Below are 17,005 nucleotides of genomic sequence, written 5' to 3'. Positions count from 1 at the left end.
ATAATTATTATTTTCTTAGAGTTAAGAAATAAATAATTATTGTTAATTTATATGTCTATATAAAAAGGAAATTAGTTTTCAAAATAAGAAAAAGATTTTCATAAAAAATGTTTTAGAAAAGATTTTATAAAAAACGAGTTTTAGAAAAAGTATTTAATAAAACCATGTTTTATAAAGTAATTTTGAAAAACGAGTTTTAAAGAATTTTAGAAAAAGAAATTTTCGAAAAAAAACGTGTTTTACTAAAACGTGTTTTGAAAAAGGTTTTAAAACTGAATTTGAATAAAACGTGTTTTGAGAAAATATAAAATCATATTTTATTTTGGAAAATATCTTTTTGATAAAAGAAAACAAAATTTGAGTTGAAAAGAAAATCTATTATGGAAAACTTATCTTTTTAAGGTTAAAGATAAAGATGGAAAAAGATAAAGATTTGTTTTTCTAAAAGAGAATTAAATTCCTTAATTTAAGGAATCAAAAGAGATCTTTTGAGACCTAGTCGTCCTAACTATGTCCTATAAAAGGGATTCATAATTCACTTTTAGATATCATGTTTTCAGAGAGAAAAATCGAACTTATTAAAAGCTGAAAACAATTTCCTACGGCACTGAGCATAGCACTGAGCGAGTCAGATTAAGTAACTCTCATTCGATTGTAATTGGCCTCAAAATTGCTTGACTAAGAAGCACATAATTGAGGATCGTCTTCTTTCTGTAATTTTACCATTATAGAGAGTGTACACACTTAGAGTTAAGTGTTGGGGGTCACTACTAGGGCTAGTAGTGAGGGAAGTCCTATTGTATCAAGAGTTTGATGTTTTAGGATTGAAAGAAATAAAAGAGTTTTTGTTTCTTGTGGATGTAGATCTCAGAGGTGAGATTGAACCACGTTAAATATTGAGTGTTGATTTAATATTGTTTTAGTTTATTATTCACAAAAACTCAAATTAGCGTTTCACGAGTGTTTGGCTCAGAGCCTGGCACTGAGCCGTAAGAGAGTTTTTGCGAAAATCGATTAGATGGCACCACTCAATTCAACCCCTCCTTCTTGAGTGTCACCTTGTATTCCAACAACTTTCATACCAAACTTTTAAGGGTTCGCGTCAAAAAAAAAACTTTTAAGAGTTTATTTTTTAAAATATTATGCAATTACTTGTCATGTCATGATGTCAACTTCCCTATTAAAAAACAAAAGTAACAATGTGGGATATCGCCCGCGATATTCAGTGGTTAAACTATGATTTGGTGAAAAATTAAATTTCTTACGTATTCCAAACAGTGCCATTACGATTATTCCCTAGATAAGTTTCAAAATCTTGGCTTTTAGATCATTAGATAGACTTTCCCTATTCAATCTCCGTCATTTCAGTATGATAAGCTGGGATTGATGCAGACATACGTTTCCTCTTCAGCCTTCTTTGCGACAAATCTTCCTTCTTAGCAGCAAATGACAAGAATGTCTTCAGACGTGCAGAATGAGGGCTGCCTTGACTTAAAGGTTCCGACTGTTGAGGCAAATATTGGTGGAATTTGTACAACATCAAGCAGAAGTATATGATAAGAGCGAGTATACAAGCAACACCATATACAAGGAATAGCCCGACGAAGTTGTCCAGCTTAAGCTGTTCAGAATCATTTACAGAATGCTGACAACCTTGTTCTTTTTGTAGCCAAAACCTCGTCATATTTTGCAGGCTCCCGTTTTCTGATAGCTCCAGAAGGGCTGTTGACATGTCGAGAGCTAATGGAGAATCTCTCTTGAATACCTGAGATTAACAAATGGAGCCCGTGAGAGAAAACAAAGAATATATTGTGTCTATCACTCTATCAGGAAAGAGAACTGGCCCAAGATGCAAATCATTATAATTAACTACTAGAGGTTAACGGCTAAAAAGTTCCCTCTAGGTCTCCTTTTAGGTTCCTTGGGAGGGTTTTCTAGGCGATTGTCTAGGGTTCCCTGTGGGGCGGCGTTTCTCGATTCTGAATCGAGAATTGTACGTGGCTTTTGATGGCGGAACGTTTCGGTGACATGGTAACTAATAAGAACGATCTCACCATTACTTCTTTGAATGGGGAGAGTAGTAATAATACTATCAGCGGTTCCGATGATAACAGTCAGAATGGCGGCTCAAAAATAAACAACCAAAAACCTAATGAGGAGGTGATTGAATGGAATGAGGATGATGGGGATGATGAGGAGGCACGTATCGAATTAGGGCTGGTTGGAGAAATATGGACTAAGCGTAGTATAAATACTAATGCTTTTATGAACACAATAAAGAAAGTATGGCAACCCATACATGGACTGGATATTAGTAATCTCGGGGAGAATAAGTATGTTTTCCAATTTCACCATTGGCGAGATAAGTTGAGGGTGGTCGAGGGCCAGCCCTGGCATTTTGATCGGCACGCAATCTTGCTGCGGGATATAAGTGAGGCTACCAAGCCTTCTAATATGGTGTTGCATGAATTGCCCATGTGGGTTAGGGTTTATAACTTACCCTTTAAAGGGCGCTTGAAAAGAGAAAATGTGGAGGCCCTAGGCAAGAAGATAGGGCGATTTATTAAAGCGGATGTGTCAGGATCAGTGGGAATTGATAAATCGATCCGACTTCGTATCAACGTGGATGTGAGGAAACCACTAACACGTAAAATTAAAGTTAAGATGAGGGGAGGAGAGGAGGATTTCTTTGAAGTGAAGTATGAGAAACCACCCCTTTATTGCTTCTATTGTGGCTTAATGGGGCATGGAATCAAAGACTGCCCCGATTGCCGAGATGAGGAGGACCCGAAGGTGAATTATGGGGGGTGGCTTAAGGCGTCACCATGGAAGCGGATGCGGGAGGGGATGGAAAATGGGAGTAATGAAGGAGTGAGTAGCTGTGCGAGAAATCTTTTCATTACGAGACCAAAGAAAACCCCGGGAGGGGACGGGTGCCCAAGGGTGAATGAGATGGTAGGTAAGCTGAGTGTGTGTGGTATAGATAGCTCGGAGAATCAGGACCCTCCGGATCAAGGTGTGAGGGGAGAGAAGCAAGTAAGTGAAGAGGAAGAGTGTGTGCAACAAGCTTCTGTAACTACTGGGGATGGTTGTATATTACAAATCCAGGAAAATATAGGAGTCCCAAATGAGGAGGAGACTGTTGGTACCAAAGAAAAGGAGAACTCTGAAGGGTTTTTTAATGCAGGATTGTCGAGCATGTTATGCAAGAAAAAAGGGTGGAAAAGAAGAGCGAGAGAGAAGGAGGGTGGAGGTAGCGAGGGGATAAAGTGGAGTGGGGAACGCAGGAAATGGAGGGAAGGGGAAGATATGAATGATGAACCCCTGGAAGGGGAGACTTGTGGAATAAAGAAAAAGATCGGACTTGATGGAAGTCTGATGGCGTGGAATGATGTAGCTCTTTTAACGACTGAGGAAGTGGCGAGCCCCACTAATAGGGCTCTCGGTGAACAATGAGTGACACCCTTGTGTGGAACTGCCGGGGATTGGGGAGCATGCCGGCAGTCAATGCGTTACGACGCATTGTGATACATGAAAAACCTCAAATTATTTTTTTACAAGAAACAAAGCTACGGCAAACAGAAATGGAGAGAGTTCGTCAAAAATTAAGGTGTAAGGGCATGTTGGCTGTTGATTGCGTGGGTGAGGGACGAAGGAGAAGGGGGGGTCTTGGACTTCTATGGATGGAGGAGTGTGAGGTGGACATACAAACTTTCTCCCTAAACCATGTTGATGCGCTTATAAAAATAGGAGGTGGGTGTGAATGGCGGTTCACTGGGATATACGGTTTCCCTGAAGCGGAGAATAAGAAGAAAACGGGGGATCTTTTGAGAAGTCTGCGAACTACGGAAGAGCAGCCGTGGGTGTGCGGAGGAGATTTTAACATGATGCTATGGTCGACGGAAAAAAAAGGGGGTAATGATTTCAACTACGCGGAGTCAGCTATATTATGGGAAGCCTTGGATTACTGTAGCCTCGAAGATTTGAACTTTGTAGGGTACCCTTACACTTGGACGAATAATCAGGGGGGGATGGATAATATCCAAGAGCGCCTGGATCGATTTGTAGCAAATCCCAGTTGGAAGGAGACCTATGGAGGGTCTTTTGTTACCCATCTTGAAAAACGCAAGTCCGATCACCTTCCACTCATCCTTAGGGCGCGTGAACATCTTCGACCGGAGAGGGGGAAAAAGAAACAACGTTTATTCCGCTTTGAAGAAATGTGGACTCGGGAGAACGAGTGTGAGGAGGTTATAGAAACAGCGTGGAGGGGTGATAATGGAGTTAGAGGGAAGGTGGCTAGTGCAGCTCGGGAGCTCCGTGAGTGGAGTAGATTGCGGTTTGGTGATTTTGCTAAGGAGATGCGATGCTGTAAACAACAAATGGCTTCGTTGATGGAAATGGAGCAAACACCGAACATTATTAAACAAATGAAGGACATTGATGCCCGGATGGACGAATTAGAAGTAAGAGAGGAGATTTATTGGAAGCAGCGAAGCCGTCAAGAATGGTTGAGACATGGGGACCAAAACACTAGATTTTTCCACTCAAAAGCAAAACAAAGAGAGCGGCGAAATAAAATTAGTAGGCTGAAGGATGCGGCTGGGGTGGTTCACAAGGCAGAAGAGGAAATAGCTGAGGTGTTAGTGCAATATTTTGAGGGTCTGTTTTGTGCAAATGGGAACATTGAGACGGGACCAGTGATAGATAAGGTGCAAAGGAAGCTGTCGCAGGAAATGGAGTCTATGCTGGGCGAAAATTTTCGGGAGGAAGAAGTTGTTGAGGCTTTAAATCAAATGCACCCCACTAAGGCGCCGGGTCCAGATGGAATGTGTGCATTGTTCTACCAAAAATACTGGAACACAGTGGGTGGTGATGTCACAGCCACAATACTGGACTTTTTGAATAATGGAGGTAATATTGGTTCTTTAAATCAGACTTACATTGTTTTAATTCCGAAAAAAAAAGAATGTGAGTCTCCTGGTGATTTTAGACCAATAAGCTTATGTAATGTCATCTATAAAATTGCCTCCAAAGTGTTAGCAAATAGGATCAAAAAAGTGTTACCTAGTATTATAAATGAGTCTCAGAGTGGTTTCGTTCCGGGAAGACTCATTACTGATAATATTCTAGTTTCCTATGAATGTTTCCACTATCTGCGGAAAAAGAAGAAAGGTAGAGAAGGGTATATGGGGCTCAAGTTAGACATGAGTAAAGCGTATGATAGAGTGGAGTGGACTTTTCTGGAGGAGATGATGTTGAAACTGGGGTTCCCAGGGAGTTTCGTTCGAATCATTATGGAGTGTGTATCATCGTCCATCTTTTCGATACTACTGAATGGGCAGCCTACCCGACAATTCCGTCCATCCCGGGGTCTTAGACAAGGGGATCCGTTATCCCCCTTTTTGTTCATCATATGTGCGGAGGGTTTCTCTTCCCTTCTGAGAGAAGCTGAGGCTAGGAAGGAAATCCATGGTATTAAGATTGGTAAAAAAGTTGATGCTATATCCCACTTGTTTTTTGCTGATGATAGTTTGTTGTTTACCCGTGCAAATGAAGAGGAGGCCGAAAAGCTTTTGGAGATTCTGGACACTTATGAAACTGCTTCGGGACAAAAATTGAATATGGAGAAATCTGAGGTGACTTTTAGCCGAAATATCGCACACGAAAAGAAACAAATTCTTCAGATGAAGTTATCATGTAAGGCCGTCGAAAGTCATGAAAAATACCTAGGTCTACCAACTTTTGTGAGTGGATCGAAGAAAAAAGTGTTTCAGCATATTCAGGAAAGAGTTCTAAAGAAGTTGAAAGGGTGGAAGGAAAAATTTCTATCACAAGCGGGAAGAGAAGTTTTGATTAAATCTGTGGCGCAGGCTCTCCCAACATATGCAATGCAATGTTTCCGGCTCCCGGTGACGATGCTTAATGAAATTGAAGGGCTATTCCGGAGGTTTTTTTGGGGCCAAAAAAAAGATGAACGGAAGACGGCATGGGTTGGGTGGACAAAGATGTACGCAGCGAAAAAGAAAGGTGGTCTGGGGATGAGAAATTTACAAGCCTTTAATGAAGCACTATTGGCTAAACAGGCCTGGCGAATTTTGAAATTCCCAAACACGTTGATGACAAAAATTTTAAAAAGTAAGTATTTCCCTAATACTACATTTCTGGAAGCAAAAATGAGCCCGATAGCTAGCTTCACGTGGAGATCCATCTTGTCTGCCCGGGACTTGCTGAAAAAGGGAGTCAGAAAGGTAGTGGGACAGGGGAATAGTGTGAATATCTGGGAGGATCCGTGGGTGCCCAACATTCCTAACTTTCGACCTCGGACACCGGAGAGGGGGATTACAGAGGGCCCGACATGGGTAAGTGAACTCATTAGCCATGGGAGGTGGCAGCAGAATATCCTGCAGGAACTGTTTCTTCCATGGGAGGTTGAAGCTATCATGACTATCCCGATAGCTCGTAATGTAGGAGAGGACAAATGGGCGTGGAATTGGACAACCCATGGTGGATTCACTGTGAAGAGCGCGTACTACCAGGCTATGGAAGCCAAGCAAACGCAGGCTCCGTCGACGTCGAAGAGTGTAGGGGGGAGCATATGGAAAAGGTTATGGCATTCGAGCCTTCCGACAAAGATAAAAAATTTCGGGTGGAGGGTCCTTCACAATGGTATTGCAGTAAAGGCGAACTTAGTGGTTAGAGGCATGGGGGAAGATGGGCGATGCCCGGTCTGCGGAGAGGGAGACGAAACAATCAATCATGCCTTAGCTCTCTGTAGGGATGCGAGTAGTATATGGAGACTTTCGCCTTTGAGATTGGAAGTACAGGAGTTGGAGGAAAAAAATATGTCTCAATGGTGTGAGAAACTTGCGACATCAATCATAGAGGACTCTTGGTGGGAGATTTTTTGGAACTTATTATGGGGTATATGGTTGCGTAGGAATGCGTGGATATTTGACCGCAAACAAGTGAGTGTGAAGGAGGTGATAGACAAGGCTATGCGTCTCACCATGGAGCACCAAGCTGCGAAAGAGGATGGGAAGGATAGTCTGCGACGGGAGGGGCCTGGACAGAAAACATGGAATAGACCCAGGGAGGGAAGCTTAAAACTCAACACTGATGCTGCTGTGTTGACTGGAGGTCTGATTGGGTTCGGTGGTGTGATCCGGGACTCGATGGGGGAAGTATGTCTGGCTTGCTGTGGCAAAATGGAGGGCAGATTCGCGCCCGATATAGCGGAGGCAATGGCGATCCGGGAGGTGTTGACTATCGCGGGAGCTGCGGGTTTTAGAGAAATCATTCTGGAGAACGACTGCCTCAAACTTATCTCTCAGTTGAAGAAGCAGGCCATTGAGAACTCGAGCTTCGGGAATATTGTGAAAGATATCCTAGATTATGCCTTGTCCTTTAACGTTGTATCGTTTAATCATATATGTCGGAGTGGGAACATGGTAGCTCATCATTTAGCGCATTTGAGCTTGTCTTTGAATAGCACTAAAATCTGGATGGGGGAGTATCCCCCTGAGATCCATTCATTTGTATTAACTGATTTGGAGTTTGATGAATAATATGTGCTGAATGTTTCCCCGTCAAAAAAAAAAAAGGAAAGAGAACTGGCCATATAGGTGATCATGGGTTGGGTGGGGCCAGGTTTTCGCCAAAAAAAGTGGTCGTTTTGAGCCAAGGGGTTCGGTTTGGCCAAAAGTTTATGCCCAAACCGTGGGACAATCGAGCTAGGTTCTATTGGGTCTAAAGCTAGTTTAGACTAGATACTAAATTTCAGGGCCTAACAATCATGCCAAAGGCCATAAGATTGTACAAAATTAGGACTGGACCCAACCAAGAAAATCAGGACAATATTTTCAGCACAAAACCATGCTTTTCTTGAGGGCGAGCAGCCGAGCACAAGTTGATCAGTTCTAAAACTTGGCTATTCCCCTCCAACAAACGAATTCCTTGCAAATGATACAAACTATAATCAACAAATTCATTAAACCTTATTAAGACTAAGTGATTGCAAACAAAAAAGAGCACAATGCAAAATGAGATTGCATAATTCCAACTTCCAAGTGACTGACAGCACAAACATATTGATAAAATTAAAAATGCAAGAATTTCATATAATTACTTAAACTCCAGGTTAGTGATACTCACAAATCCCCAACCACTCTTAGTGAACTGTGGGCCTGAAATTGCAAATTGGCAGTAGTTGGAAAGAAAAAGATTGGCATATGGTTGTTCATCAACCACAGCAGCAACTCTTCCTGATTTGAGAGCCTCAGCATAATCTTCAGGGGAATTTAGAGCCTCAAGCCTTGATCTGTGGATGTTAAGTTCCTCATTCAGATAGTTTTCTGCATAAGAGCCTACTTGAAATCCTATCTGTGCATTGCTAGTAATCAACGAGTCAATTCCTTTGATAGAAAATGAAAGTTGTTGGACAGTCAGGAAAGAAGTCAAATTAGCTGTATAGCTTGACTGGATGATCAAAACCACAAACAACCATATTGCGAGAACGATCCGACCAAGCGTGCTTACAGTGTTTTCTCCTAAATGTTAAAAAGGATTCAACAAAGTTCATAAGATTTAGCAAAATATATAACAGTTCACAATAAGTATCAGATATATTGAATAGAAGAGACTCACTGTGAGCAAAAAAAAGGGTTGAGAAACTAAACCTGAAAATTTGAGAAGAAAACTATGTGAGACATCCATCATGAAGAGAAGCATAACTGAAAGTATCTACTTATCTTCTTAATGCATAATTGCATATTATAAATTTACCACAGCATTGTCTTAAGCTGTTGCCTGGGAGGCCCGCGGAATTGATCATTTATTCTGTGTTCTAGGATCCAAATAACTGTACCTACTACAAGAAAAAATACACCTGTAACAGCCCACATGAGTGGTGTGAATGGCCCTAAGAATGCCCAAGAGCTAGAGACCAACTTTTTAACAGGGGCTATAACGACCAACCCTAAATCTGCATATGGCTGAGTGAAGTCTACAATCATTGTGCGGTTGGTTATAATTGCAATGTCTCCAACAGCAGCATCAAATTCCTAAAACATCCCATCTGAAGATCAGTACATAATCAATGCCATTATATGCTTTATTTGATCACTAGAAGAATATACAATGTAAAATGTTGATAATACTTACACCCATTGTGATCTTTTTTATAAGTTCGTTATAGCTGGGATTTTGATGCCCGTCTCCAAAAAATATGAATTCATAAGGAACTGAGTACGGGAGCAACTTTACAGCAGCCTCGAAAACATCAATGCAATATCCATGAATAGCATGAGTTAGATTGTCTTGATAAACAAAATTTAGGAAGCTGACCCGTTGGGGAACCCCAATTCGCAATTTTCTCCCATCACGTGGGAAAACCCATCCGCGAGGCTGCTTCTTAGTTCCTCCAGGCCATACAACACTGTATAGTTTCTGACTGGCAAATGAACGGTTTGGTGGCCTTTTACGAAGAATCTCTGGCGGTAAAATAGATAACCCGGAATAGTTTGACCAGTATCCAATCCTCCTCATTTGACTACCAACTATGTTAAGGACATCAAAAGAAGGGTTAACCAAAACTCTATCTGGATTGTATCGAATTGGGCCCGTAAGACCTGTCATACTGGTTTTCAGTATGGTCTTAAGCAATTCATTTCCTCCATCAAAGATACTTAAAGCACTTAAGTCCATGTTGCCTCCTCCAACAGCAGTCAAAACCGGATCATTTGAAAATGAAATATTGTTGCCTTGACGTAGAAATGCATCAATTGCACGAGCAATCAACCAAACAGTGTCATAGGCATACAACCCATATACATTCAACCTAGTTGAGTCTTTGCTCAAGTTGTTCCACCTCGCAATAAATGCCTTTTTCCTGGGTGAATCAGGAGTATGCGAACGAAGAGTCATTACCCCTTGAGTAATTTGGTAAGTCTCTGGCTCTGTCTTACAATCTAAGATGGAGGAAAGCCATGCAGTTGTTATCCAAACATAGCCATTTCCTATCATGCCAAGATCCTCAGCTGCCTTGAGAATAATTGGACCAAGAATAGGCAAAGTATGCACTACAAGCACTCTAGATTCCATCATTTTCACCTTTGCTAATTCCTGCTTTACGATGCTCAACTTTCCTCTGATATCAGGAGGAAGAATTGCCTTGTAAGAGATCTTGGCACGCTTCTTTGTGAGCTTTTCACCCAATGCAGTGATCCCATTTCGACTGTGTTCCTCATCAGTGAAGATTGCTATGACTTGGGTCCATCGGTAGTAGCTAACCAATTCGGCAATGGCAACCATCTGAAACAAATCATTTGGGGCCGTTTGGAAAAAGTAGGGATATTGGATAGGTGATAACGTAGGATCAAGAGCGGTGAATGACAAAAGAGGGACATGAAGTTTGTTTGCTAGGTGAGAAAGCACATGTGCCATCATGGATGTTTGAGGACCAATAATAGCAACGGTATCTGTCTCCATGAACTGCAATGCTGTAATAAATGAATAAATGGATATTAGGCCATCATAATTGTTAATGCTTGCCTAAAATATATGGTTGGAACAAAGAACTGAAGAAGTAATGAAGGAGAAGTGAAGATATATATATGCCTCTAGTGTTCTTTTTCTAACCCAATGAAATCTTTAATTTTCCTAGCAATCAAGACGCTTTCCTTGTTTTCATCCATTTTAGACTAAATCTCTTTGGCTAGCCTTCATATGCACGCGATGCGTGCGTTAATTTCAAAATTTGTTATTCTATTAGATACTCCATTCGTACTTTATTTATGATTAAACTTAAATGTGAAAAATTCAATAGTTAGATGAATTTAGATATATTAATTCGCTAATGTAAAAAAATAAAAAGGCTGTGAGTGATTGTTAACATTAATTTTTTGTGAATGAATATTGAACAGAAAGAACAAAAATAATGAGTTGGTTTAACTGAATTAAAGAGTATCAAAGGTAGTGAATCCGAACCCACTATGTAAAGTTTTCATCAAACTCCACAGAATCCGAACCCACTTACAAGGCATAAATTAACATTAATTGCCAACAATGTTAGATTGACTTATCGTAAAAAATTAATTTCTTTTAGGAGATGAAGAAAATTAAATTAATTATTAATTATTTCTAATAAATTAGGAATATTTGAATTGTTGATGGTTTTCTTTTTGTAATATTTTTTTATTTTTTAAATTAATTAGGTAGTTTTATTTTTTATTTTTTCATTAAAATAAGTAGTTAGAATAGGGATGTTATGAGGGTAAAATGAGATTTATAATATTTTGGTGTCCTACCCCACTTCCCATATAGAATAGAGATTAGATATATAACTTGCTACCCAAGATACAATAATCCTAGATAGAATATGATACATGCCAAAATATATCTTGGCTAGATGGATGAGGGATGATGGTTCTTTTACGGTAGAATTGTGTAAATTACTATTGTCGACAATAATCCTTTGATAGAATATGTATAATACATGCCAAAATATATCTAATTTCTCAAATACAACGTTAAAAGTCCTAGTGGTTTTACTCTTAATTCTTGGAATTTCATGTGTTGTATCCTCCATTATGGTTTTACTCCTATAGAAAAGGCCTAAATGCACAAAGCTAATGATGATCCAATATCTAAACAAGCAACTTAGTAGCATTGGTAGGAATTTACCTCCCATGACGCTGAGGAATCCATTATAATCGGAATCATGAATCTCGAGAGTCAGGTTACGATCACTGAGTATGCTGGGATCAGAATTTATATCATCCACAGCAGTTTCCATGGCGATCTTCGAAATTTTGCCGTTGAAGGTGCCCAAAGTAAATATAGCACCAAGGTTCACATTATCTATCTCAGAAGTGTCTTCTAGGAGCAACATTATGATGCAAAGAACTATCAAACATGGCACAACATGAGCTAGTTTCATAGTGCATATAGTGATGTAGATATGAAACTGGCCTTCACAAAATCACAGCAGTGTAAACACACCTGATAAGTCTTAGACTAAAGTTAAACAATATTATCATCTTCAGGAATCAGCTGTCTTTAATCCTCAGTCACTACTCACTACAAACCCAAAAGGAAAAGTAAACTCTGTAAGCAAGTTAAGATATAGAATAGCAAATCCTCAATAATTTACACATCTAAAGCAGATTCTACCTATATATAACAATTAGAAAATTCAGAAACCTATGTTATTAAAATTTAATTAGGGCCTGTAGTAAATAGAGCAAAGAAGAGAAAGTATACTCCTGTATCCGGTATGGGGAAACTTTTCTCATACCAGATACTTGATATGATTAGATGTAGCTCAGATATGATTTAATAGCTAACTGATATAATAAAATATTGTTAGGATATGATACAAGATTTCAACTAACAAGCCCAAAAAAAAAAAAAAAAAAAAAATTATAAATTTTTTAATATTACTTTTGTCATCAAAATTACATAAATGTCATGGTATTGGCACATATCCGGTATGGGAATATCATTGCTCGAGCAAAGAACACACAAGGTCCAAACTTCCACAAGCAGAAAGCAGAATTCTGATAAGAATGTGCTCAAACTGTACTATCCAGGACTATCCCATCTGAAATATGTGGAACCTAGTGCAAAGATGGAATTTGTGGTACTCTAAAAACTAAAAAGTCTTAGAAAGAATTTGAAACCTAAATATGCTAAACACAGAAAAAGAAAAAAAAGTATATCATTTGGTCAGCTAAAAGGAGTCTGATATTTGCTGGGTAATAAGGCACAAAATGGAACCAACTAGTCAGCTACCCAATTCATAGAAAACGGGAAACTTACGGCTGGATTTGCCAAATGAAGCTAATTACCCACATAATTACAATCTGACTTGTATGGACCCCGTTCATGTTAACATTAGTGTACACCCGTCTAAAAGCACGTATCAGAACAATCCACTATATCATTCAAAAACCTACTAATCATGCAAAAACTCTCTATATCATTAAGAAGCATACTATATCATTCAGAAACATACTACCTCCTTCATTTCGAATTAAATGCAACAAATTCATTTTTTCACCATTCAAACTTTTCACTTTGATTAAGATCTGTGATTTATACATAATGAAAAACATAGTCAAGTGAGATCTTATGAGATTCATTGACGTACTTTCATAAAATGTAATTTTTATTAATACGTAATTTTAGATATTTGTTGTCAAAATAATGCATCATGATGCGTAAAAGTGCATTTGTTGCATTTAATTCGAAACGGATGAAGTATATCATGCAGAAACTACTCATTTCTAAACAACCTATTATATCATTTACAAACCCACTATATCACTCATAAACCTACTATATCATGCATAAACTATATCATTTTTTAACCATCCATTGTATCATTCAGATACTCAATATATAATGCAGAAAATCATTATATCATTCATACACTCACCATATCGTACAAAAACTACATCTTTCTATATTTTGAAACATGTGTCAGGATATACTACACAACCTACATCTTCATGCATGTTAAAACAATAAAATTAACAAATCCTTCATGATATTGTATATAATTTCATTATATGTGTTCCGTTGATAAAATCCACTATATTGTAAATAAGGTTATATATCTCTATAAAACTCACTATATGATGTTAATATCAATCATGAACCCGATGCACACTAATCGGGTCCATTTAAGTTTTTTTTAACATAATTATTACCATACCCAGATAATTTTAAAGTGGAAATTACCCCTTTCCATAGTGTCCACAAAACAATTAATCCTTTTGTCTCAAAACTATTGCAACATTTTGACTTTCACATCTTACACGACAATTTTAATCATCAATATTTTCATCGTGCGTATTTTACTTTGAAAAAAAAAAGGTTTCATGTCTGACGAGGTCGAATAGCATTGCCACTCATGGGTTTTAAATCATAAAAACATATCATAAGTGATAATCGAAAAATACATGGGTCATGAGACATGATCAACTTTTACAAGATGAGAGAGAAAGTTAATAAGATTAGTGCTAATCATGTCCAATAAATTTGGTTTAGCTAAGCTCAGCTAAAAATAATACATTCTTAATTATCTTTTAGTAAAAAATATTTTTGAAAAATATACTTGAAATACTCCCTCCGTTTTCTAAAGATTTTCCCTCTTTCCGTTTAAGCGCGTTTCCAGAATATCTTCCTTCTTTTACTTTATTCCTTATTTGGAATTTTTTTTCCCTTTTTTACCCTCTCATATCCCTATCATATGGTCCACCATTACATTATTAATTCAATTTTACTCCATTTCTCTCTCCTACTTTAACCTATTTTTATTTGTTTATTTATCTTAACTACTTTCCCTCTCCTACTTTACCCACCCCACACAACTTGATTCTCATTGGTATCTGTAGTAACAGTAACAAGATCTTTAGAAAACGGATGTGGTATATACTAACTTTTGTTTATGAAGTATATTACACCATTCATCCCAAATTAGTTCTAACATTTGATTTATACGAGTAAAACTGACCTTAACTTTTTCACAAATATACAAAAAATATTATTAATTATTACGTATACTTTTGAAAATTCTTAAACTTGTCTCAATATATATATATATATATATATATATATATAATAATAATATTATTATATTATATATATATATATATAATATATATATATATATTTGAGGGAATTCATATATATTTTCTAGCCAAAATTGTCAACAACTACCTAATATATATCACTTTTCATAAACAACTACCTAATATAAACTTTTTTTTATACAACTACCTAAGTTAACAATTCCGTCAACGCAACACTACCAAAGACGTTAACTTTTGAAATTTCCGTCACATGGGCCCACCCTAAACCCCCTTTACCCTAACCCTAACTCCTTGACAGCCCCCACCCTTCCCCTCCACCCTAGTCGCAACACCACTCCGATCACCGCGGCCTCCCCCACGCCCTGCGCGTCCTTTCATCGCCGGCCTCCCCTATCCCCTACGTGTGCATTCATCGTCGGCCTCCCCCATCCCCTGCGCATTCGTTCACCGTTGATTCCCCCACCCTTCTTCGTTCTTCGTCGATTCCCCCGTCCCCCCTCTTCGTTCACTGCCAGCCTCCCCACCCCCTATGCAAAAATCTGACCCTCCCCCTCTCCGCTCACCGTCGATTCCCCCACCCCCTGCGCGAAAATCTGACCCATGCTATGCGCGAAAATCCGACACAACCCCTCTTCGTTCACCCACCCCTTGCGTGAAAATTTGACAGGTGATGCGACGGTGAACGGAGAGGGGGAGGGGGAGGGGGAGAGGGGTGGGGCTGAGGTGGGACTGGGGTGGGGGTTGGGCCTGGGACGGGGCTGGGTGGGTTAGGGTTTGGGATGTGACGGAAATTTCAAAAGTTAACGTCTTTGGTAGTGTTGCGTTGACGGAATTGTTAACTTAGGTAGTTGTATAAAAAAAAGTTTATATTAGGTAGTTGTTTATGAAAAGTGATATATATTAGGTAGTTGACAATTTTGGCTATTTTCTATGTAATCTTTTATAAATTATAATAGTACACAATTGAAAATATTATTGACTACAATCACGTTTTAGAGACTCTGAACAATCATATATAACAAATAATTTGGAACGAAGTGGAATAACAAAAGAATATAGTCAAAACTCAAAATAAAGCACTTCTTCCGTTTCATATTACTCGTTACACTTCTCACTTCACAAATTCTTAGGCAATTTTTGGAGAAAAAAGAGGTAGAGAATAAAAAAAAAAGGGATCCATGTGAGAGAGAAGAAATACAAAGAGTTTATTATCCAAAAGAAAATATAACAAGTAATATAAAGCTTTCCACAATGAAAAGTATAACAAGTATTATGAAACGGAAGAATTACGTAAGTAGAAATAAAGTCAAATTATTTCACTAACACTTATTTTTGATCCCCACCAGGGAACCCTTAAGAAATAAAGAAAATGATCTAAATATCCCGTAAGTTAGTCAGTCAGCTCAACCTCCCTCCGTCCCAAAATATAGTTCCCATTTTTATTTTGGGAGTCAAATTTTAAAAATTTTGATCAAATATTCTTACTAATATATTAAAAAAAAACATATTCATGAGGGGTCTTGTTAGATTCGTCTCAATGTATATATTCGTAATATCAACTTTTTATATTTTTTTACTAATAAGAAATATAAGATGTGGTATGTCAAATGTACGTTTTGGAGACTGTGCAAAATAAGATGGGAAATATATTTTAGGACGGAGGGAGTATAAAAGGAAAATCAAATACACATAACTTAATGAAATTTAAGAGGAAGAAGAAGATAAAGAGAGACTTACGACTTACGAGGGAGGAAAGCTCAAAGCTTCGCACGCGAAGCAAGAATCCACCATCTATACTCTATATAGCGCAGAAAGCGAGTAATTTCCAGATAAAAAGAGAAAGACAGCAAGTAACTTTTCTTCTTGGTAATTGGTATCGTGCCAACTGCCAAGTTTATTAAACTTCTCCTTTTCGGTAAAAAAAAAACAAGGAGAAAAGATCAGCTTTTCAGAATGTAATTGAAATCTTAAAAAACATGAGAGAGAAAACCCAAAAGAAAAAATTCATTACTTGCATTTGCAAGAGCCCAAAAAGCATGAATAATGAATTCAATGAGAAACATGTCCTTATTGTTTAAGTATATATTGATATGTGGAAACTTTTATATTGGCTTTGATTATATTTATAATATCTGCAACACCACTTTTTCGGCCGATATGCTATGCCTGATTGATATGAAAAAGAGAGGTTTTTGACATTTTTGGGGTGTTTGGCAATTAGAGTTTTGGAGTAAAAAAAGAGTTTTGAAACACTTTTAAAGGTCGTTTAGTTCGCTACTTTTGGGTTTTAAGAAAAGAAAACAATTACCAATTCTCTTTTTTTTTTGTTTGGTTCAACCCCTCATCAATCCATTACCATATACCATTACTTGATGGTAAGATTCCCCCAATTTGTTACCTTCCTCTCC

The 17,005-nt window shown here is 38.1% G+C and overlaps 1 protein-coding gene across 3 annotated transcripts; it reads right to left on the bottom strand.

Annotated features, from left to right (window-relative positions):
• Positions 1 to 1,180: 1,180 nt before the first annotated feature.
• LOC104904071 (glutamate receptor 3.2) lies at positions 1,181 to 16,805 on the bottom strand. 3 transcript variants are annotated; one of them, XM_019251982.3, is made up of 8 exons: positions 16,335 to 16,805; positions 12,001 to 12,078; positions 11,683 to 11,904; positions 9,163 to 10,499; positions 8,785 to 9,062; positions 8,647 to 8,678; positions 8,155 to 8,549; positions 1,181 to 1,765 (listed from the first exon to the last, which is right to left on the bottom strand). In XM_019251982.3, the coding sequence occupies exons 3-8, from the start codon at positions 11,888 to 11,890 to the stop codon at positions 1,346 to 1,348; spliced, it is 2,670 nt and encodes an 889-aa protein (XP_019107527.2). In that variant the 5' UTR covers positions 11,891 to 11,904; positions 12,001 to 12,078; positions 16,335 to 16,805; the 3' UTR covers positions 1,181 to 1,345. The 3 variants fall into 3 exon arrangements, with proteins under 3 accessions (XP_019107527.2, XP_048492196.1, XP_010690551.2); XM_048636239.2 differs by having other exon boundaries at positions 16,342 to 16,805; XM_010692249.4 differs by having other exon boundaries at positions 11,683 to 12,078.
• Between the last annotated feature and the right edge of the window lie 200 nt (positions 16,806 to 17,005).

Source organism: Beta vulgaris, chromosome 9, assembly GCF_026745355.1.
Source record: "Beta vulgaris subsp. vulgaris cultivar EL10 chromosome 9, EL10.2, whole genome shotgun sequence".
NCBI classification, from domain to species: domain Eukaryota; kingdom Viridiplantae; phylum Streptophyta; class Magnoliopsida; order Caryophyllales; family Amaranthaceae; genus Beta; species Beta vulgaris.
The sequence above is the reverse complement of the archived record's forward strand: the minus strand, read 5'-3'. Positions and strand labels throughout refer to the sequence as shown.

What these genes read in the sequence shown, in the direction of transcription:
- LOC104904071 (XM_010692249.4), bottom strand. Translation starts at nt 11,938, where the DNA reads ATGAAACTAGCTCATGTTGTGCCATGTTTGATAGTTCTTTGCATCATA. An exon ending in ATTCCTCAGCGTCATGGGAG is followed by an intron (nt 10,500 to 11,682) that starts GTAAATTCCTAC and finishes CATTTATTACAG; the next exon opens with CATTGCAGTTCATGGAGACA. An exon ending in TAAAAAAGATCACAATGGGT is followed by an intron (nt 9,063 to 9,162) that starts GTAAGTATTATC and finishes GGGATGTTTTAG; the next exon opens with GAATTTGATGCTGCTGTTGG.